At 52.2% G+C, this 22,955-nt stretch overlaps 1 protein-coding gene and 1 long non-coding RNA gene across 8 annotated transcripts in view; both read right to left on the bottom strand.

The window, feature by feature from the left end:
• Nucleotides 1-893: 893 nt before the first annotated feature.
• On the bottom strand, nucleotides 894-8,780 carry Slc48a1 (solute carrier family 48 member 1). 2 transcript variants are annotated; one of them, NM_001127456.1, is given in 3 exon segments: nucleotides 894-2,091; nucleotides 2,614-2,781; nucleotides 8,512-8,695. In NM_001127456.1, coding segments are annotated over 3 exon segments (441 nt in total). In that variant the 5' UTR covers nucleotides 8,648-8,695; the 3' UTR covers nucleotides 894-1,954.
• Nucleotides 8,781-21,243: 12,463 nt separating this feature from the next.
• LOC102548155 (uncharacterized) overlaps nucleotides 21,244-22,955 on the bottom strand; it is a 5,834-nt gene continuing 4,122 nt past the window's right edge. For all 6 annotated transcript variants that reach the window (XR_010053079.1, XR_001839033.3, XR_005487395.2 and 3 more), the window contains 2 exons: nucleotides 22,428-22,490; nucleotides 21,244-21,926 (listed from right to left, as the gene is read on the bottom strand). This is a non-coding gene — a long non-coding RNA (uncharacterized LOC102548155). The remainder of the gene's footprint in view (nucleotides 21,927-22,427; nucleotides 22,491-22,955) is intronic.

Below are 22,955 nucleotides of genomic sequence, written 5' to 3'. Positions count from 1 at the left end.
TATGCTTTATTTGTGTTAAAGTCCTTGTGAGAACGCCTCCCAGATGTTGGTCCTGAATTGGACATCGTCAGTGGGTGGGTGTTCACCCAGCACCCTGCGATGGACTGGGAAAATGGACAAGTCAGGGCCTAACTAGGACTGTCTAGTCCCTTGTCCTTCCATGGCTACCTCATGCGGGAAGAAACCACTCCAAATATATGCTTGCCAACCCAAGAGAAAAAGGAGATGGCCTCGGGCTGAGCCCTACACATTGGGCCCCGTGCGATTTGGGATCAAGTTCTCAGATTCAGTTTGCCAAGACACCCCCACAAGGTCATGAAGCAGACACACCTGGGCTTAAGTCCTAGCCGGGAGATCAGTGAAGTCTTAGCCTCCTGTATCGGTAGGGGCGTCTACCAGTAGGAGGCTCTAGAAGGAGACACCATTCCTTGTCCCTTCCCGCTCTGAATGACATTTTGGGCATATGCTGTGAAGGACAGGTGAGGCAAGACATAGGCCAGGACAAGTGTACCCAGCCTCGGAGGGAGGTGCTAGCTTCTATCTTTCTGGTTCTGAATCTGCACATCCTGGTCACCAGGTACCTTGGAGCCCCAAGCAATCTGGCTGGGGTGGAAAACAAGAAGATTCCCTTTTCTGTCTGTCTTGGCTTAGAGTGTGGGGATGGAATTTGCAGGGATGGTGGGTCTGTGGGCATCCTAACCCTGGCTGAGCAAAGCTCAGAGAGCAAAGGGGACCTGAGATAGTCTCCACATACCAAGAGGGACCAGAGATGGGGGAGGGGCTGCCCAGTAGCCGCAAACTTAGGGAGATGATCAGATAGCTAGAGCACCCCCCCCCATCTTGCCCACTCTTGTCCCCTCTCAAGACCCCCACCCCCAATGAAACACCCTGAGGCTGGTTAAAATGGCCGCTGTATTTCCGTTAGTGACACAGGTAAGGCAGAGAGCTGGGGACAGTGCCCAGGTGGGATAGTAGATGTGCAAAATGGTGACCTACCATAGAAGGAGACATGTAGCAGCCCTGCCCTCCCTCTCCACTTAGGTAAGGCCTTGGGCCCATGTCCACTCAGAAGAGCTCCTTCGGGGGAGAGAGAAGGTTAAAGGTCAAAGGTGGGGTCTGGTGCAGGGAGAAGGTCCTCACGGTCAGGGTTGTCTTGTGCAGTCAGGGGTAGAGGAGATGTAAGGCTGGGGCCTCAGTACAGATGGGGAGGCCCCCACCAGGTTGCCCCCTATTCCAAAGCCCTTCTAGGTGCAGGGGTGTGTTTCCTGTGGTCCTCAAAGTCTAGCCTCATCTGAGGGGTCCTGCTCTGGTGTACGTGGTCATATGTGCACATGTGACACACGGGAATGGTTGACTGGCACTAGCACCCTCATGGGAAACAAACTCTGGATGGGAAGGTAGAAGGGACAGACACTGGCTCCTGTTCAACTATGCTGATCAGGGGAGAGCCAACTGCCACTTCCCTAAGGACCAATGGACTTAGCTGCCCGACCCTTGAGGACAACAGGGTGAGGGAGCTGGGATGGAGATCTCTGCTAGAAGTCCCTCACCTGACCAGACCTTTGATGCCTCCACACACACAGCTTCAATGAAGTCTGGGGTAGCAAGGAAACCTGTCCCAGCCCCTGCCACTGGCCACAGATCCAAGCCTACCCATTGAATTCATTGTCATGGCCTTGCTTACAAAGATCCCTCAGAGTGCTAAGAAAATAGATCCATTTGGAAAGGTCTAAGCTGCCCTGTAGCCAGGCTAATGGGCATATTGGCAGTTCCTCTTTAACAGCTCTATGTCTTCCCCGAAAGGGGACCAGACAGATTTCTGGGAAACCGAACTGACCCATATACTCTGCCATGGTTCTGGAGTCCCCAGGGGTTGGGGCGAGCTCCCTTAATGACTCAGAAACTGAGTCCAGCTCCCGAGGGCCCCCAGGCCGTGGTGACCTCATTCCCTGGGTTAGAAATCACTGAGGATGCTGATGTCAGCGAAGTCAGCCCGGTAGCGGTGGGCGTAGAGGCTGAGTAGAAAGGCCCACTTGAAGGAAATGAAACTCCAGACACAGGAGAGGTAGTAGCTGTTCGGGTCTTTGAAACCTGCAGGGGAAAGAGCCAGACGGTAACTTGAGAGATCTGCCCATAGTACCACAGCCAACCACCAGGGCAGGACCCCCTTCTTGCCACTGCATATACTTCCAGCCCCCTGACCTCTGAACCAATGCCATCGAGAGGCAGGCGGGCGTGTACTGCGGGCTTAGAGTAACACTGCGTGTTTGGTCACAAAGCTGAGGTCATGAAAGGAGGTCAGAGTTGAGCAGCAGGTCTGTACCACCCACACTGTGCTTCTGTGGCACACACCCAGGCCCCCTTCCAACCGTCATCACACAGGAGACAGCCTCTGATAGTTCTTACCACCACCACTACCAGCAGGGGGCGCTGCCCTCCTGAAGCTAGGCAGAGATGAAAGGACCCAACACTTCCTGCCCCTGAGGAGATGGGGGCTCCCATTCCCCCCATCAGGGGGAAGCCCAGCAGGGAAGGTCAAGCAATCCGTCCAGTCCCTAGAATAGCTAAGTTGTTAGGCCCTCTCCCTTCCTCCTTTCCCCGGACGGTCCTCACTCTGGTGCTGGGTGATGGCCAACGTCAGGAAGGTGCAGAAGGCGGAAAAGGAGACTGCGGAGAAGAGAGCACCCACGAAGAAGAAGCCACGTAGGCCTCTGAGCCAGGTCCTCCAGTAATCCTGCATGTACATCACGTGAGTCACCAAGACCCACAGGGCCAGGACACCTGCGGGGACAGACTCAGTCAGCAGGACCCAGGCACCTGCCTGCCGTGTCACTTGGCATCTAGCCCAGTGGCACCAATCTAGGGCCTATGAGGTCCGCTAGGGCCAAATCTACCTGCCCAGTGACGTCAGGGCTGGCCCTCGTGACCGTGATGTGTATCTGTGAGGTGTGACGTCACCACTTGAACGTGGGGGCGTGAGACTCTTGCTGCTTTCCAGAATGCCCAGCATTAAAGAGACATGGAAAACAAAACCACGATGTTCTCTCTTATTCTATTTTCGATGCCTCTTTGTTCTTTCTCTTCCTCCTCCCCTCCCCACCCCAACCTCCACTTCTTTTGAGAGAAACGGGGTCTTTCTTTCTTCGTTCTGTTTTTTTCCAGACAGGATTTCTCTTTGTAGCTCTGGCTGTCCTGGAACTTGCTCTGTAGACCAGGCTGACCTCAATTTCAGAGATCCGCCTGCCTCTGCCTCCCAAATGCTCGGATTAAAAGCGTGGGCCACTGCATCCAACTTGGAAATACTGTGTCAGCCAGGCAGCGGTGGCTCACACCTTTAATCCCAGCCCTCGGGAGGCAGAGGAGGGTGGATCTTAGGATTCGAGGCCAGCCTGGTCTACAGAGCAAGTTCTAGGACATCCAGGACTACACAGAGAGGCCTGTCTTCAAAATCCAAAAACAAATAAAACCAAACTATGGTTAAATATTTCTTCTAAATGCGTAAAAGGGTATCCGTTTTAGTTTCTAATACGCACATGTCCACAGAAAAAATCCCCCTAAACAGGATTTGTTTGGAGTTTCACTCTGAGAACTTTACATACAGACTTCCTGATGCCTATCCGAAGCCATAGAGGTGGCGAAGCAGGCCCTCTCCTACACTCTACCTCCGCCTGCTCCCTACGGACCACACCCTCTGGGCCCTGGAGCCTGCAGCTGAACTTTTGGGCACCAGGGCTCTTCTCAGCTCAACAACTAAACTCTATACTGGTCCTGCAAAAAAATAAAAATAAAAAAGGACCCCTGTCCTGAGGCCCCCCAGGGCCACCCACCACCCAAGTGGTCTATTTGCTTTGGGCTAGGTCTCCTACCATTCTTCCAGTGTGTGGTAAAGGGCAGCCTAACATCCCCGAGTCTTCTGGGCATGCCCTCTGGGCCTAGTGGGCACTTCTAGGATGCCAGCTGCTCTCCATCCATAACAATAGTCTACAATGCAAACCTCCGTGCCAGGCAGTGCCTGCGGGTGCCGCTCAAAGAGTGAAGCAAATGCCAATCCCATTGGCAAGGCCTTGGAGCAGGGCAGTGGGGCCAAGCAAAGGAAGAATAAAGGAAGAGAGCCAGCCAGCTGTAAGCTCTCAGTACAGCCATGTGTTGCAGGCAGGAGGCCCCTCAGCCTCCCCCATCCAGAAGGGGGGAGCCTTTTCAGATCATCAGAGGCATAGCACAAGTGCTGTGACCTCTCAAACAGAGGGACAGACATCTATCTGGCTGGGAAGGAGGGTGTGTAGCAGGGACCGAGGGAGGCACAGGGACCCTTGGACGGCCACCAAGCATCTTATTTCATAGGCTGGGGAATGAGCCCAGGCATTTGTTAAACCGTCTCTGCTCTTGACACGCCTAAAATGTTTTAAACCTCTGTTAGGGTAGGAGGCGTGGAGATGCGGGTGGCAAGGGACCAGCTTAATTATCGCACTGGGGCAAAAACAAAGCAGGGACAGATAACAGAAACCAGGAACCTTAGGGCCGAGGCACCGGTTTTCTGTCCTTAGTGCGGCCAATTTACAGGCGTAAAAAGGAGGGAGCCCTGAGGTCCTGCCAGTCTGGATAAGCAGGGAATCCTGGGTTTCTCCTGCGTGGGCACGAGCCCACCAACCACCTACCTACACTGCTTTCCCTACCTGCTAGTCTGACGCCCCCATCACCCATCCTCTCGGTTCAGCCCGGACTGGCCCTCAGCCTTCCTCCTTGGGATGGGTTCCCATCACCCGGGAGCTCTGGGTGGAGGAAGACAGACATGCCTCCATCTGTCTTGGTAAGAAGCCACAGCAGGCCAGAGGAAGCCAGAACCCTAATCTCTCCTTCACCCTCCATGGTCTGTATTTTATTCCAGCAACTTCCACAGAAGTCTCCCTGTCCCTCCTCAAGTTTTCACAGGCAGGGAGTCGGTTGGCTTCTCTCCTTAGGGGTGCTAAGGATTAAACCCAGGACTCTGCACACAGAGCTTGCTTTACCAGTGAGCTCCACCCCTGAGCTCCACCCCTGAGCACGTGGGCTTTTGTCACTGAGCATTTCATTTGGGGACAGTCCAGTTCCTTCCAGAGACTTGTCCTCTCTCCTCACACAGCGGGTAGAATAACTGAGTTCTAAGATCCTTCCCCACTTAAAGATTCTGGAATCCAGCTTAGGAGGGGAAAGGAAGTCAGAGCAGTTCCTCTGTGGCCAAGCAATTTCGGGGTTAGAAAAAACGCTAAACTAGGAAGTGTAAAGACTAGGAAGTCACCTCAGACCACCAGCACGATCCAGGGGTTCCCCCAAACTCTCACCTCCACATAGGCCCAGAAGTACTGAGAGCAGGAGGAAAAGGAAGAGGGTGGCTCAGATGCCCCTGAACCCACCTCCAGCCCTGTACTCAGGCCTTGTCCCCCCCTGGGCCCTCCTTGGAGAGATACGTCCTCCACAAGTGGTCACGGAGGAAGTGTCCCTCCCTGGTCCCCTTCTATACTCTTGTGGGAAGCAGCTATACCCTGCCTTTCTCTGTTCCCTTTCCTGAGATACTCAAGGGCTCCAAGGTGCATGCATGGTCTGCATAAAGTGTATGGACAGTGGACAAGTCCCCAGCACCAATGGCTGCAGAAGCAAGCTAGATCTCATCCTGGCTCCCCTCTGCCTTCTCTAAGGCTAGACTTGCCTAGGCTCTGGGTTCACAGGACTGGTAAGGGAAAGCACTTTCAGCTGCTAGACTGGATGAGGAGCTAGGAGGCACCCAAGGGAGCCCAAGAGCAAATATAGGCATTTGGCATATGAGTCTCAGGACATGCCTTAGGTCTGTCGCTCTGCCCTGAGGACAGAAGAGACCCAGGGTCCCAGAGTGCCTCTCCATCAAAGCTCGATTGTGAAGAATACGGAGCTGTTTGGATGTGGGGGGTAAGCACTTTCCATGGTTTCTAGACACAGAGTAGGCATGTTACCTAGGGCTCTCAGTGCAGAGCTGGAGGGGCTCTGGGGAGGGAAGGGAGAAAGAAGCGTGGCGGGGGGCGGGGGTCCGATGATGCCTCTCCATCTAACCCATGCTTTTTCAGGCCACTGCCTTTTTGCAAAGTCACTTCCTCCCAGATTCCTGCCAGGATAAGAGTGGGTCCCCACCCCCAGACACTCGTACGAACCCTGTTCCAGAAGCCAGCATGTCCAACAGCCACAGTTGACCAACACAGGCAAAACCCACTAGGATGGACCCTGTGACTCAGCAATTTCTGGGCTGCAAAATGCTGAGTCAGAAGTGGAGTGCTTGCAAGTCAGAAAACCTGCTGACATTCCACCCCAAAAGAGGAAGGAGGGTGACTGCCCGTGGACCCCCTGTCGCAACCCATGGGTCGGGAAAGAGTGCCCACCAGCCACCTCCACCGAGCAGTTTCGGCTCCTCGAAACCACCTCTGATTGCCAGCGCCCAGACTACCTGGGAGATGTGTGTCCATGTCGCAGCTAGCTGCGGCCAAGCGCCTGTCTCTGAAGGCAGCTTCCCGGCTAGCCTGCCTCAGGTCAGGCAAAGGCATCGAGGAACGAACAAGCAGAGAATGGGTCAGAGGGAGGCCCTGTGGTGGCTGGAACCCTTCCTCAGGTCTTAGTTGTTGTGATGAGATAGGGTTTGTCTGTATAGCCCCGGCTGTCCTGGAACTCGAGACCCACCTGCCTCTGCCTCCCTCGTGGACCACCACCTCCCGGCAACAAGCAGCCAGACACGTAGCTTAGGAGAGGGGACAGTAGTAGCACACAGCACCGTGCCCAGAGGGCAGTTAGTGGCATCTCTGTCAGTGGCTTCTCCTCCTCCCAACAGGCACTGCCATGCCTCACCTCACGCAGCTCCTTCCACAGGTCTGACTCTTAACACAGTCAGCTGATCCCAGCAAAGCCTTCCCTCCCTCCAGCATCCAGACAGCTTATCTCAAGCCTCAGCATCCAGCCATGGGCCAAGTCAGTGCCTTCCAAACCCAGAAGCATGGTGGCCAATAGGAAGTGTGGAAGAGGTCAGTAGAGGGGAAAGGTTCTGTGCCCAGACAGGCCGGTGGTGCCAGCTATCCCAGGAGGGGCAGGAGTCCACAGGTGGTTCCCCCCATACAGGCTTGAGAACTCCCGGCCAGAGCATCAGACCCAACCTTCATGGTGACCACAGTGCCCTTGCTTGGCATGCCTTAGTTTTAGAAACTGTGCTTGCCCTCTGATAAGGCAGAAACCCCACCTCTGGCACCCTCTCCACCTCAGGATGGCACTCAGTACACTCAGAGGCAATGAGTGAATTTGTTTTGTTGTTGTTTGGTTTTGTTTTTTGGGGTTTTTTTTTTTGGAGACACGGTTTCTCTGTGTAGCCCCGTCTGTCCTGAAACTCACTCTGTAAAACTAGGTTGCCTTTAAACTCAAGAGATCCACCTGCCTCTGCCTCCCAAGTGCTGGGATTAAAGGCCTGGGCCACTGCTGCCCAGCATGAATTAATTATTTTGACTTATTCCATTTATAGATCTCTGGGCCAAGGATTTTAGTCATGGAATAAGATCGTTGCATTATAAATGTTTTCCTCACACATACTCTCCCCATACATATTACTTCATGTGGCTATCGTACTGTGGGGTTAGTTCTCCCAGTATTCAGGTTAGTACACTAACCTCCTTCTGAGTTCTAGGGATAGAAATCGGGTCCACCAGGCTTTCCAGGCTGGGCCATCACGTGGCTGTTGCAACCCTAGACAAATGATTTATTTACCCTAAGCCTCGATCGATTTTTCTAACTGTAAAATGGGCACAATGGTGTTACTTCAGAGGATTACCATAAGGATTGAATGAAGTAAGGGGAGTAGATTGTTTAGCACAGCGACAAGTATTAAATTATGCTAATAAGTACAGATAATATATTTGGCCTTCATACAGGAGAGGTTAAACAGCATGACCAAAACTACACATTTGATACAGCGCACTGCTGGGCCTTCACCACCTCCTGATCCCTCAGGGATTAGCAGATTCCCACTGGCTCCAACCAGAGCAGACGGACAAGGGAGTAAAGGTAATGTCCAGTGACACAGGGTCCACAGCAGTGTCCTGGTCTCGGCCGAGGGCTCTGGGGCTGGAAGGGGGTTGGCTGATGGGTTTCCCCACGAACCCCACTTAGAAGAGATGCGGTAATTCTGCACAAATAGTATGTGTGTTGCGGGAGCGAGGGTGGCCAGAGGACGGGCGCGCAGAGGACGCTTTAGTGGCCACCGGGTGGAGGGTAGATTCACAGGGTGCGGGAACGCGACAGCCCCGGAGTCGCAGGGCTGTGCGAACCACAGAGGCGGGCTGTGGGCACCCTAGGTCCCGACACGTTCAGAAGGCACCAGGTCCCAGAGGCCCGGGCACTGCCCAGGAACCCGGGCCTGCGCTGTCTCTGGTCTCTCTGGAGTAAACAACGCTCCGGTCCCCGGGGCAGCGCCACCCCAACCGCCGCGCGCAGCCCGCCCCGATCGCCCCGCGCCCCCCCCCCCCGGGATACCTGCGAGACCCCCCATCGCCGCAGTCCCCGGTTGTCGGTAGACCACCGTCCAGACGAAGAAGATGGAGAAGCCGGCCAACGAGCTGAAGCCCGAGTAGGCGGCGCGGACGCCGAGCTGCAGCCGGGTCGGGGCCATGGGGCAGCGGAGGAGCAGCGCCACCGACTCACAGGTGCAGGGCCCGAGCTGGAGCCCAAGCCCCAGCCCCAGCCCGAGCCCGAGCCAGAGCCGCTGCCGCCCGGCGCTCCGCCCCCAGCCCGCCCCCGGTGCCGCCGGCACAGCGCCCTCCCCGGCCGGAGGCCGCTCCCGACAACGCGGCTTTGCAAAGGCCGGCGACCCCTGGTGGAAGGGCAGGGTCCTGGGTTCATCCCCAGACCTCCACCTACCTACTGGGTCCTTGGCCTGGGTCCCTGGGTCTTTTACCCGCGCCAGCTACAATGATCACTTGAAAAAAAAATTTTATATATGAGTTCACTGTCACTCTCTTCAGACACACCAGAAGAGGGCATAGGATTCCCATTATAGATGGTTATGAGCCACCATGAGGTTGCTGGGAATTGAATTCACGACCTCTAAAAGAGCAGCCAGTGCTCTTAACTGCTGGGCCATCTCTCCAGCCCCAATGACCACTTTTTAATTTTTAATCTTTAAAAATACTTTTGAATTTTTTGAGATGCGGCCTTGACTGTCTTGGAATTCCCTATGTAGACCAGGCTGGCTTGGAACTCATAGAGACCCGCCTGCCTCTGCCTCTGAGTTCTGGGATTAAATTTTGAACAGGAAACTCAAACACATCAAAATTACTAGTTAAGGCTATAGAAGCTAGCCTTAGGTGTGGTGGTGCATACCTTTACACTGTTGGGGTAGAGGATCTCTCTCCAGAGCTAGACAGTGAGACCCTGTCACAAACCAAAACAAGGAAAAAATCGAAAACTGAGCATGACGGCCCACGCGTGGAATCCTGGCGTTTGGGAAGTGGCCGAGGCAAGGAGATGGCAGACCTGGGGAGCTAGTTTGATTCCTTGATTCCCCCCGAAATTAAATAAATAAAATAAAAAATGAGAATCTAAAATAATACAACATACAATTAACATCATCTTTCTACCAGGAGGGTGATGGTGGTGCACACCTTTAATCCCAGCACTCACTAGGCAGAAGCAGGTGGATCAGGGTTGGGGATTTAGCTCAGTGGTAGAACGCTTGCCTAGCAAGCGCAAGGCCCTCGGTTAGGTCCCCAGCTCCGGAAAAAAAAAAAAAAAAAAAAGAAGCAGGTGGATCTTGGTGAGTTGGAGGCCAGCCTGGTCTACAGAAAGCAGCCAGGGCTACACAGAGAACCCCTGTCTCAAAAAAAGAAAAAGAAAAAGAAAAAAGAAAAAAAAAACTTTCTATCTGTATTCCCAACCAGCGGGTTTCCTCCCCAGAAGTTATACACATTGCCCAAGATGGCTCCACATGTTTGCCACCATTTTAGTTTCTTAAATCAAATAGTGATCAGTATTTTCAGGCCCGCCAAGGACCCACTAGAGAGATGGATGGGGTCTGGGGATGAGCCCAGGACCCTGCTCTTCCACCAGTGGTCGCAAGCCTTTGCAAAGCCCCGGTGTCTGAGCGCCTCCAGCCTGGCCGGAAGCACCAGCCTCCAGCACCTTCTTCTGCCTTCCATTCCCACAACTCTCATGCCTAATCCCTGGCAAGCTTGCCCCAGCCTCTGCAGTGCAGCCACAACACAGCCGCCCAGCTTTCACCAGTTCAGCTTCATAAGTATGGACTGTGGACACGGAAGGTTAAAGCAAAGCAGGGTTCTGCACTCCATGACCCAGAGTCCTCTGGCAACCCCCCACCCCCACCCCCATCTCCGCGCACCCTCAGACCCCACAGTGTGAGTAACTGTGTTTCAGTACAGCAACAAGTACTGAATCTGAAGCAACACAAATGCATGATAGTCCGTAGGTCAAGGGTCCAAAGAGAAACGTCACTGCACTGAAAGTCAGAGGACTCCAGGGCTGCCTCCCCGGGGAAGCTGTAAGGGACAGCTGTTTGCAGGCTTCCAGACTGGCTGAGATTCCTCCCTCCCGCTCCTCCCCTTTTCTCCCACCTCCCAGACTCCAGACCCTTACCTCCCTTGCTCAGCAAAACTCATCAAGTAAGGCACTCACAGCTTGTAGGGACCCAGATGCCGATATCTTGAAGACTGCCCGATTCCCCCTTCTAGAGGACCAACTCCATGAGCAGCAGCGGTTCCAGTTTCGGGGACACCAACACCCAGCAGAGCGTCAGGCATTCAAACGGCCTTAGTACACATCTGTTGCACAGATGACTGTGAAGGTCTAAGGCGAGCATTAAATACCAACGAAGGGGATTTCAGACACAGCAGTCTAAGTCAGAACGCTCAATTGCCAAGCACGTGACGTAAATCACATTTATCTTACTTCAAAAATAATCTGGGGGTGGGGTGGGGGCATCTTTAAGAATATCCAAATCAGGGGTTGGGGATTTAGCTCAGCGGTAGAGCGCTTGCCTAGCGAGCGCAAGGCCCTGGGTTCGGTCCCCAGCTCCGAAAAAAAGAAAAAAGAAAAAAGAAAAATCCAAATCAATTCCAGTGCCACTTTCACGGTTTCCAATGTGAATGTTTGCTGTGATTGGCTGGATTGGGTTCTTCGGAATTCTGAGACGAAGTCTCACTGTGCAGCAGAGGCTGGCTTCTAAGATCTTCCAGCCTGGGGGTTAAGAGCGCTGGCTGCTCTTCTAGAGGTCATGAGTTCAATTCCCAGCAACCACATGGTGGCTCACAACCATCTGTAATGGGATCCAGTGCCCTCTTCTGGTGCGTCAGTGACAGTGTGCTCACATACATAAAGATAAAAATAAATAAATCTTTAAAAAAAAAAAAGATAAGAAAAGGAAAGTCCTCCAGCCTGGCCTTCAGTGTTAGAATTACAGTGTGGCCCACTGCACCTGACTTGGAGACCCTTTTTAAAACAAGGGGTGATTTTGATGTATAAATTCATTTCGGCCATCTTTTGGGTGGCGTGTAGATACCCTAGGAATTAGGAACAGTACATAAGACAGCCCCTGGGAGAAGCATGCAGAGTGGAATGTTCTGACAATAATAATTTTTTTTTTTTTTTGTAGCTGGACTGTTGGATTTGAAGTTGTGGGTTTTGAGCTTGGAAATAATCATGTGTGTGTGTGTGTGTGTGTGTGTGTGTGTGTGTGTGTGTGTGTGTGTGCAGGGCCTTGCAGCATCTACCTCCCTCCTCACAGCCTGGAGTAACTGTGTTCTAGAAATATCACCTGATGCTACTGTGAAAGAGGGACTGCCCAGGGAAGACAGGAAGCAGGGGGATCAGTGGGACCTGTCCGTCCCTCCTCAGTACAATGGTTACTGTGGCTATAAAATGGAGACAGACAGCCACCCTGCCCACTTCAAAGGGCTCTGAAGAGCTGTCCGTGTTTGGCCGACTTCCTGGCACACCATGAGTTCTCAGTAAAAAGCCAGAAAACGCACTCAGTAGCAGCCAAACGCTGCCCTGGCAAGAGCTGGCTCAGGCAGAGGCAGAAAGGAAAGAAGAAACGGATTCTGGAAATGTTTAAGTTATTTTAACCTAGAATGTCAGGTGCTCAGTCGTTCCCACGGTGGACGGAAGGAAGGGAGGGGGGCAGTGCTGTGCGAGCCCGTCAGGAGTGTGCTGAACAGTTTGTAGGGAGACGGGGTTCTGCAAGAAAGTAACAACTGGTGGTTATGTAACAGCAGCCTGGGGCCCAGGCTATACAAAGGGGACAGGTTAGGCTGAAATGTGAATGAGTATGGGAAAATGTGGGTGAAGTAGGGGGCTTTAAAGGCCTGCAGACTCTAGCCATGTCTCCTAATACCTCAAAGCTACCCAAAATAACTTTCAGCCACAAAGAAAACAGTGTCTATCTAGGCTATGCAGTTTGCCCACCCCCGGTCACATGTGGCCTTCGAGCGGTTGATCAATGGCTAGTTTGGTTGCTAAGCTGAGTTTTTTCTTATGTCTAATTGTAATTAAGATAGCTGCACACGGCTAAGTGACCACAACATTAGACGACAGCACAGGCGGAACCACTCAGGACTCCTGCTGCTCCAGGCTTCTAGAGAGAACAATGGCTCTTGCTAAGCCTGTCAGAAACACTCAGACTTCAATTAACAAGTTACTAGTGCCGGGGCAGAGACCGTTATCAATATTTTTAAAGGGTCACAGGACAGGGGCTGTGTCCTGAGGACATAAGTTAGTCTGTCAGATCTAGATTACAAAAATCTTCGTTTAGTGAAGAAGTACCCGCACGGCAATTTCTAGGGACGTGCTGGCTACGATTTAATCCCAGAGCTCAGGAGGCAGAGGCAGGCAAGTCTCTATGAGTTCCAGGACACTCTGGTCTACATAACAGGTTCCAAGGTAGCCAGGGCGACTGTGGTCCTTTGAATGGGCCCCATAGACTCTTGTGTGTGAATGCTCGGCCCATGGGGAGCATCACTATTAGGAGGCGTGGCCTTGTTAGAGGAAGTTTTGCCACTGTGGAGGCAGGCTTTGAGGTCTTATATGTTTAATCTATGCCCAGTGTGGCCCTTGGTCTCCTACGGCCTGAAGATCAAGATGTAGAACTCTCAGCTCTTTCTCCAGTACCTTGTCTGCCTGCATCCTCCTGTTGCCTGCTATGATGATAACGGACTAAACCTCTGAAACTGTAAGCCAGCGCCAATGAAATGGTTTCCTTTATAAGAGTTTCTACGGTTGGGCTGGAGAGGTGGCTCAGTGGTTAAGAGCACACTGACTGACTGCTCTTCCAGAGGTCCTGAGTTCAAATCCCACCAACCACATGGTGTCTCACGACCATCTGTAATGAGATCTGATGCCCCTCTTCTGGTGTGTCTGAAGACAGCTACAGTGTGCTTATATATAATAAATAATTTTTTTTTAAAAAAGAGTTGCTATGGTCATGGTATCTCTTCACAGCAATAGAACCCTAGCTAAGACAGCTACATAGAGTCAGTCTCTCTCTCTCTCTCTCTCTCTCTCTCTCTCTCTCTCTCTCTCTCTCTCTCTGTGCGTGTGTGTGTGTGTGTGTGTGTGTGTGTGTCCATTTAAAAAAGTAATCACTGTAGCAAGCTCGGGTAAAGGCATATTTCCAGGCCCACCAAGGCCTTTCCACCCTGACCCTCTAGGTAGAGGGATCTGAGTTGAACCAGTGCCATGGATTTTTGAGCGATGACTTGCAGGCAGAAATGGCACAGGGCATTTCTAGGTAAGACCCATAAAAATCTCCCATAGGTCCTGAATTCCCTCCTCCCACGGGACGGCTCCAGAGGCTGTGTTGAAAGGCCCTGTGGGTCAGGAGTAAATGGATGGAGCCCAGGCAGTCAACCCCTGTCTCCCCAGGTCTTCACTGGATCCGAGCAGTGAGTGTGCCATGCATATTTATTGGGTTCCATCGCTGGGCTGTGGGGGTGGCTTTTAGTCAGCCGTCCCATCATTCCACTTCAGGCCGGCTGAAGAACGGTTTGTCTTGGCCACCAGTCTCTAAAGTCACTTTCACACTTTCCCATCAATGTCGGTAACTCCCTTTTGCAGACACCCTGCCTCCTAAGAAATTCCTTCCTCCCTCTCCCACAAAGACACATTCCAGACATTTCTTTTCCTCCACTGTTCGAGGGCAACCTCCATTGAACTATCTTCCCGAAACCTGAGTTAACTGGTCCTGTGAGGGCTTACTTCTCTCTACTCCTTAGCTCTTCCCAGAGGGACTCCGATGTTCCCTGGGAGAGCATCCATGTATCCTGAGGCTCCACAACTAAATCCAGACTAAATCATGAGTCTCCCCTTCTCCTCACGCAAGGCCTGAGCAGACCTAGTTGAGTCCGCCCTGTCCCCTGTCTACATCTCAGTGCCCTCATCATGACCCCTGCCACAGCCTCCTAACTGACCTCAATTGTTCGTTTCCCTTTGAATCCTATTTCTGCCTGGAGTCACAACATGGGACTCTGGGATTCAATCCTTGCTTGTAAGTAGACTGATTAACACTTTGCCAGCCTTACCTGCTGGTAGGTTTCTTAAAGGCAGCCCTTTTGCTCTAGCCCTGAGCCTTTGTGCTGTGTCCTGAAAGCTCTTTGACTGTTCCTAAGGTTGATCTGTCATTCTGAAGGGCCAGCCTGCTTCCATTTTAAGCTTAAAAGCCCTCTTATAGTAAAGACAAACTAGGTTCGTTCCTGTTTATGACTAAACTCTGTCTCCCAAGGATTGGGGTAGGACCCACATGTAACCTTAACCACAAATGGTTCTGCACCACCTGCCCTAGGAATAGCAATCACGTCTTTGCTTTAAAAAGCTGTTTATAGGGCTGGGGAAGATGGCTCAGTGGTTAAGAGCCCTGACTGCTCTTCCCAGAGGTCCTGAGTTCAAATCCCAGCAACCACATGGTGGCTCACAACCATCTGTAATGGAATCCGACGCCCTCTTCTGGTGTCTGAAGACAGTGACAGTGTACTCGTATACATAAAATAAATAAATTTTGGGGGAAAAAGTTGTTTATAATCATCTTACAACCCTACCTTTTTTCAGAAGGTTATATGAGCACCTGTGACTACCTTGTTGCGCCTACCTGTTGTTCTGACTACCTTGTTATGTCTCTGTTTCAGGAGAGACTAGCTTGTCATACTTACGATTCTGCTCCTGCACGCCTGCCTGTTTTGCCTGCCAAGTCCAGCATCGGGAAACCCCTGAGCTATAAAAGCCTTGTCTTTCTCTCATTCCATGCTGACCTCTCAAACGTTGCCTTAGGAGGAGGCAGCCCATGTACACAAACAAAGAAGCTTGTCTTAACCAACTGCCTGCTTTAATCGGTTCAGCCATAATGGGTTGGCGATCTTTCTCCTCCCGTTTTAGGGATTAAGAGCTCCAAGTCTCAGTCCAAATGTTCCTTCTTCAAAAGCCTTACTTACTTCTTTATGACCCCCCCTCTGAAACAGGACACCCCCACGACACTTTCCACTCTCTCGAGTTCTTTCTATACAGTTCAACCATCACATCACACCAAGGCATTACCGTGGAGATCAGAGAACAGGATTGGTGTTCTCTTTCCACCAGGCGGGTCTCAGGGATTGAACCTCGGTCGTCAGGCTTGGCAGCGAGTCTCTTTAATCACAAGCCATTTTGGTGGCTGACTTTGCCTGTTTTACAAGTAAACGCCATATATCTCAGGAAGCCCTTGGGTCTAGAACAGTGGTTCTCAACCTGCGGATCTTGACCCTGTCAGGGGTCGGGTGATCTTTTCACAGGGGTCACCTAAGGCCATCAGAAAACACAGGTATTCACACTGTGACTCATAACAGTAGCAAAACTACAGTTATAAAGTAGCAACAAAAACGATCTTATGGTTGGGGGTCCACACAGTACGAGGAGTGTTAAAGGCCCTGGCATTGGGAAGGTTGAGAGCTACAGGTCTAGATCAAGCCATAATGGTTAGTGCTCCTGTTTCCCCAGGGGTCTAGGTAGGAACTTAACAATAACTGAGGGACAGAAAGGCTAGCCGTCCACACAGAAGTTTTCCATCTCGGCTCTAGGGGGCAACCTTCCCCAGCCTTGTACCTTCACACGCTCAGCTATGCAGGTTCACGAAAGCTTTGTAGACCTAAATTTAGCTTGTAAGTTCTGAGATTCTTCTGCCCAGATCTTACCTCACCACCCTGTCCTTCCCTAATCCTGAGAAGTTCAAAACCGAAGCCCTTGGTTATGACAGCCCAATTCTGTGCCAGGCGCAGAGGAGGGGAACCTAGCTTTCTCTCTCCATGTCTGCAGCTCCGTCTTCCTTCCGAGGTCTGGCTGTGGACCAGAGATCTTCAGAAAGAACTGGCTCTAAAGGGGGGTTGCAGGTGTCTGGCAACAAGGAGGGCCCCAGTCACCGAGCACCCCTGCTTTGAGGCTGCAGGAAGGACCCAGATTCAAGGTCCTAGGATGATGCTCCCCAGACCCTCTGTCTCTAGAACAGCCTCTTAGGGCTGAAGTAGACCTGCTTGAAATCCACCCTCACGCTGAGTCCCCACTTCTCTGATTGCCTGAGAGCCTCGAGCAGTGGTTTTTCAGCCTTCCTAAGGCTGTGACCCTTTAATACAGTTCTTCATGCTATGCTGACCCCCAACCAGAAAATTAATTTTGTTGCTACTTCACAACTGCAATTTTGTTACTGCTGTGAATCGTAATGTAAACATCCGAGTTTTCCGATGGTCTTGGGAGACCTCCGTGAAAGGGGTCACGACCCACAAGTTGAGAAACACTGGCTCTTCCACAGGCAGGACACTGAGTGAAGAGAGCCAGCCAGAAGTCGCAGGCCTTTTGGTAAAGCTAAGAGGATTCGGTAGGAAGCAGATGATGTTATTATCCTTGTAGCAGCCTAGGAAGAGAAGTGTGAGGCTCCACCACAGGACCAGTTCCAATCTCCTTCCTCTATTCTTGGGTATGGAGAACATTGACGTCTGGAAAGCAGAGGGCAGGTAGATCCTGTGTTTACCTCAACATGGACTGCAGCCTAGGGCTTGTGGGACTGATTCACTTGGGTGAGTCCCAGGAGGCTGAAGCGGGTGGAGAAAGAATTAGGCTGCAGCTGTGAGGCGGGGTGGCGACGGCCACCCCCTGGTACAGGGCACACACACGGGGCGATGAGGATTCACACTGAGACTGGAATTTGGGATGGGTTCATTATATGAGTAACTCACCTGGAGGCTTCCTGCAGAGCAGGCAGATTCCTGCTTACAAGGCTAGTGGTGAGTAAAGGACTAGACATCTGTCTGAGCAAGGTCTGAAACTTAGCTCCAGAGGGAGGGCCTAGTGGCCATGCTTGATGACCCTTTCTGGAGGAGGAAAGGATGGGCCAGCAATGGTGGTGGTGGTGGGGCAATAGGAGCAGAGCTATGCCACGAACTGGGTACAAAGGTACAGAAAGATAGACTTAAGGGGGAGTCATATGGAAGGTGGAAAGGGGACCTCCCTGATTGTTCCCATTTCAGGGTAACCCTGCTCCCTGCAAGCTGCTTTGAGCACGGGAGGAACAGAGCCTGAATGAAGCAAAGCGAGTATAGTGGGTAAGGGGTTTACAGCGGCCCCAGAAGCAGTTCCTGCTCCATGACTACTGATGTAGCCCCAGAGGACTCTTGGGATAGGTGCGGTATGGTGAATGCCAGGCATGGGACAGGGAACATGGGGCTCTGGAGGAGCCTGGCACAGGTAGGACACTTGCAGAGAGAGCAGCTGGGCACTGGCTGTGGTTTGCAATGGCTCCCAGACCCATTGGGGCACTCCTGTGAAGGCAGAGACAGCCTGGGACTGGGTAGTCAGCTGGAATTTCCAACACTTCAGCAGTGTGTCTGCAGGGTGCATATGGCTGACCTGCCCCTTCCCCTGAAGGTAAAGACTCCTGAAAAAGAAGAGGAGGAGGGGGAGGGGGAGGGGAGGGAATGGGGGGGATAAGGAGGGGGGAGGAGGAAGAGGAGGAGGAGGAAGAAGAGGAGGAGGGGGAGGGGGAGGAGGAGGGAAGGGGGGATAAGGGGGGAGGAGGAAGAAGAGGAGGAGGGGGAGGAAGAGGAGGAGGAGGAGGAGGAGGAGGAGGAGGGGGAGCGCTCCCTGTAGTCCCTAAGTGGGAAGTCTGAATAACCAAGCCTGCTGGCTATAACCAGGCAACTTTATCTGTGAAGGTCTCTCTGTGGAATTATAGACTTCCCTTTGTCTGCTGGCTTCCTTCTCTGGCTTCCATCTTTGCACCTCCTCTGCTCTCTGACCAGAGCCTCTCTGAAGAGAGGAAACGGGCAGTAGTCTGGTGCCAGGAAGTCTCAGACTGTCCAACTTCCTTGCTGGCCCCAGCATTTCCTGAGGGAGAGTTAGGGGCAGGATTGGGACCATGCTGAGGTTGGAAAGAGACTCTATTCCCGGCCTGAATGCCGGGTTGTCCTTGTTGCCCTGCTCCTCCTGCCTCCCGCCTCAGACAATACTCTGGAGACAACCAGAACAAGCTAGCGGGTAGATGGGTAGACGGGATGTCTCCTGAGACCTACCTGACAGGACCTCTCCGGGGCTCCTGAAGCTACCCCCACTGCCAGCTTCCAAAACCAGAGGCAGAAAGGGAGGGCTGGACAGAGGCCAGAGGCTCAGCCTAGGGCAAGATAAAAACACTGGAGCTGTAAGGAAATCTGGGAACAGTGGAAGAGCAGCCCAGGGAGGACGAGGTGGTCTGCAGGTGGCCAGCTGTGGGGGGCAGAGTTAACTGAGGAAGGCAAGCGATACTGGAAGGAGGGGGAAACAGAATCTAAGGGAAAGTAGCCATTTCTGAGCACTGCCCATTCAAGGTCAGATAAGATGTCTCCAGTACAGTTCTCTCTCTGTTTCTGTCTGTCTGTCTGTCTGTCTATCTTTGTCGCTTTCTCTGTTTCTGTGTGTGTGTGTCGGGGGTGGGGTGGGGGTGGGTGTCTGTCTCTCTCTCTCTGTCTCTGCTCCTGCACCTGCCTCTGTGTGTGTGTGTGTGTGTGTGTGTTTGTGTGTGTCTGTCTGCCTCTGTTTCTCTCTGTGTGTCTGTCTGTCTGTCTCTCTGTATGTGTGTGTCTGTCTGTTTCTCTGTGTGTCTGTCTGTCTCTCTTTCTCTCTCTATGTGTGTGTTTCTGTCTGTCTCTCTTTCTCTCTCTATGTGTGTGTGTCTGTCTGTCTCTGTTTCTCTCTCTCTGTGTGTCTGTCTGTCTGTCTGTCTCTCTCTATGTGTGTGTGTGTCTGTCTGTCTCTGTTTCTCTCTCTCTCTGTTTCTCTCTCCCTCTGTGTGTGTGTGTTGTGTGTTGTGTGTATGTGTGTGTGGTATGTGGTGTGTGTGTGTGTGTGTGTGTGTGTGTGTGTGTGTGTGGTGTGTGCCCCTTCCTCCCTCTCCCTTCTTCCATGGAAGCAAACAGAGGCAGTAGGAAGCAGCAGAGAGCTTCTGCATACTCGTGTCACATAGAGTTTTTTGAGTAAACGACTTGTGCCTCTCGACCTCTATGTGGCTGCCCTCACTTGCCATCTTTCCACCCTTTGGTTACCACCTCAGGTCTCTTCAGTCACCCACCAGATCTTGAGCACCTGCCAGAAGCGTGTCCCCACTCATGTCCCAGTAAACTCCCTGCTAGTCTCCAGCCCTGCCTGAAAGCCGCGCTTCCCCACTTCCCCAACCGTGAGAGGCAGGAACCAGCTTCTGCTTGCATCACTGTGCAGAGTGGCCCACGAGTGGCTGCCCCTGACCTGTTAGTCCTAGGAAGGTTTGGCTCAGAGCCCATCACATTCCAGCTCCCTGCCTCTACCCCCACCCCAGGAATGGGCGGGAGAGGAGATAGAGTAACCCAACTGGAACCACTTCGGGGAGAAGGCGCCCAGGAAAAGAGTTAGAGGCCTTTCCAGGGCCAGGAGGCAGAGTCCAGATAAGGGGGGCCTGGGTGCTGCTTTTAATTTTTCCCATGGTTGTTTATCCATTGCCAAGGTGGATGTCCAGGGATCCCGAGAGAGGGCTGGCATCAAGTCCTAACTCCTCCAGTGTGTTATTTAGGGCTAGTCTCCAAGCGTTAACAACTTCTCCCAACCTCCCATAATATGGCCAAGCCTCGTGAGTGCCCTCCACGGCACAGGGTAAGAAAGGAAAGGAAGTATTGAGGAAGAAAACACCTTGAAAACAGACAGAAGCAGCCAACCCCTCTCACTGCCTCCGAATCTGCAGAATGCAGGCCCACAGTGGTTTCCAGGGTTCCCCTTGACTTCATCCCTATCCGTAATCTCGGAGCATCTATTTACGCCAGATAGCTCTGCTGGGGAGGGAGAATGATCAGATTAGCCTGTGAGCGAGGTGGAAAGATAACCCCACTGGACTCGGTGTTCCCACAGCCTGGTTTGGTTGCGTTGTTTTTTTTTTTGACCCTTCACCCCCCGCCCCGCCCCCCCCTTACCCCTGAGGCAGGGTGTCTTGTAGCCCAGGCTGGTCTTGAACTTGCTATATATCTGAGGACAACTTTGGACCTGTTATCCTCTTGCCTCCCCTTCTCCAGTCTGGAATTACAGGCATGCACCCCAGCTCGGTTGTGGCGCTGAGATTCGGTGCTGGGTGTGGATTCTAGAGCTTTGTGTGTGCAAAGTAAGCTATCAGCCTACCGGGTCTGCCTGTCCCTAGAGGTGGAAGGTGGCACCTGCTACCTAGTTTTACAACACAGTTCCTGGGAAACTGCGGTAAATGTCAAATGGACTCGAGAGTTTTTAAAAGATGTGGAGGGAGGGAGGATGAAGGGAGGTGAACCAGAGGTAGTGATGAGGGACAGGAGAGGTGGCTGAAGAAGTATCAGATAGGAACTCGGACTGACATTACACACCCAGGTGTGGCTCTCCCATTTGCCATCATTGTGACCTTGGTTAAGTGACTTTTACCTCTCCGTACTTCAGCTCCCCCACTTGCAAATAAAAGCTGTAAGGACTAGAAGATGGCATTTGAGAGACAGCAGTAGGTGGCCCACAGTAACTGCCACTAGACCTCCATTGGGCTGCAGCGGGGAACGGAGAGATGAGCTATCCAGTGGGTACACGCATGTGTTAGGTGCTTGACTGACTGTAGGAGAAGCGAGTTACCTTACAGGTTTCTTGCTTAGACATTGGCAGGAGTCCAGGAGCCTGAGAGAGGCAAAAGAGGAGGAGGAACCCCCTGGACAGGAAGGGAGTTTGGACACGTGGAGGTTTTTTTTTTTTTTTTTTTAAGATTTTATTTTATTGTATATGAGTACACTGTAACTGCCTTCAGACACACCAGAAGAGGGCATCAGATCTTATTACAGATGGTTGTGAGCCACCATGTGGTTGCTGGGATTTGAACTCAGGACCTCAGGAAGAGCAGTCCGTGCTCTTAACCACTGAGCCACCTCTCCAGCCCCCAGACACATGGAGTTTTAAGGCTCCAGTAGAAATCCAGGAAGCTGTGGGCTCAGTGTGTGCAGAGTCAGTCAAGAGGCCTTCGTCAAAAAAACGCAGTCCAGAGTCAAAGCCTTGCTCTCAGGAGCCCTCCACAACTGTCCTACCTCCAGGCCCAGTCCCCAGGGCAGCTGCCATTTACCTGAAGAGACATGGGGGCTCCTAGGGGGCCTGTACTCTGGCAGAAACCAATGAAGGGACAGCCTGTACCAAATGGATCTGAAGTAGCTCTCTGACATCCAGAGCTAGAATACCTAGGGCGGGGGGGGGGGGGGCTAGAACTCCTGATGTGAGCCTTTCTTCTTTGTAGGAAGTGTTGCGATTTTTCTGCCAGAACGGTGAAGCACAGATTCAGTGACCCTTTGGGTAGAATCGCTTGTTGTTCCACTGCTCGTGAGGTAGAAAAAATGCTGGGCAAATTGTTTGACATCTTGGAGCCTCAGCTTCCTCATCTGAAAAATGGGACAACGATAAAGCTGTCTCATGGGGTTGTTGTGACAATTAAGCTAGTGTATATGGAGTATTAAGAACAGGGCCTAGTGCGTGGTGACCCTAATTACTATTTGTCTAAGATCCCTACCAGGCAGGTAATGACAGTTGGGGATGGTGGATGCTGCAACAGGATATGGCTTGATCACCTCCAAGATGACCCATCTGGCCTGGATGTCTTCTTCAGACATCCTTCCCGGTTCCCTGACCGACCGGCTCCCCCTCCCCTGCCCCCAGGCCTCAGCCTCAACGGAACAGCCAATGAGCAGTAATTGCAAATCCGGAGAAGACCCACTGCACTGGCAGAAGGCAGGGAACCTGGCTGCTGCCGCCACAGAAGGGACAGTTAATCCCTTTGGTGGCTCAGGCCACCAGTGACTAGGTGAGCACAAAAGGCAACATTGTAGCTTCCCAGGGCAGAGACAAGAAAGGCAAGACGGGGCCAATGGGTTTGGGACACTCACTGTTGCCCATTTGAATAGCTTTCTTCAGGTGCTTCCTGTGCATTGAATGCTTCTCTCGCTGACCTGACAAACAAGAGCAACTTAAGGCAGGCTTTGCTGAGGCAGTGTACCAAGGAGGACCACGGGAGCATGGAGAGTAGAGGAAGGCGAATGGTTTACGTGGTTACGTCACACTCAGCTCCCCTTCTTTTCCTTCATGGAGCCCCCCACCCCCCACCCCCGTCTGTGAGGATGGTTCACCCTGAATTCAAGATGGGCTTTATCTCTTAAAACACTCTCAGAGAGACAGAGGCTGGTCTCCTAGGTGGTAGATCTTGTCAAATGATAGTAATTGTCATACCCTGGCTAGCCCTGGCTGGTCCTGGTTGGTCCTGGCTGGTCCTGGCTACCACACACACACACACAGCCCCTTCTAGTGTCTTTTTTTTTTCTTTTTTAAGATTTATTTATTTCACGTATGTGAGTGCACTGTAGCTGTCTTCAGACACACCATAAGAGGGCATCAGATCCCATTACAGATGGTTGTGA

Source organism: Rattus norvegicus, chromosome 7, assembly GCF_036323735.1.
Source record: "Rattus norvegicus strain BN/NHsdMcwi chromosome 7, GRCr8, whole genome shotgun sequence".
NCBI classification, from domain to species: Eukaryota; Metazoa; Chordata; class Mammalia; order Rodentia; family Muridae; genus Rattus; species Rattus norvegicus.
The sequence above is the reverse complement of the archived record's forward strand: the minus strand, read 5'-3'. Positions and strand labels throughout refer to the sequence as shown.

What these genes read in the sequence shown, in the direction of transcription:
- Slc48a1 (XM_039078912.2), bottom strand. Translation starts at nt 8,647, where the DNA reads ATGGCCCCGACCCGGCTGCAGCTCGGCGTCCGCGCCGCCTACTCGGGC. An exon ending in GGCGATGGGGGGTCTCGCAG is followed by an intron (nt 2,092 to 8,511) that starts GTATCCCGGGGG and finishes TTTCCCCTGCAG; the next exon opens with GTTTCAAAGACCCGAACAGC.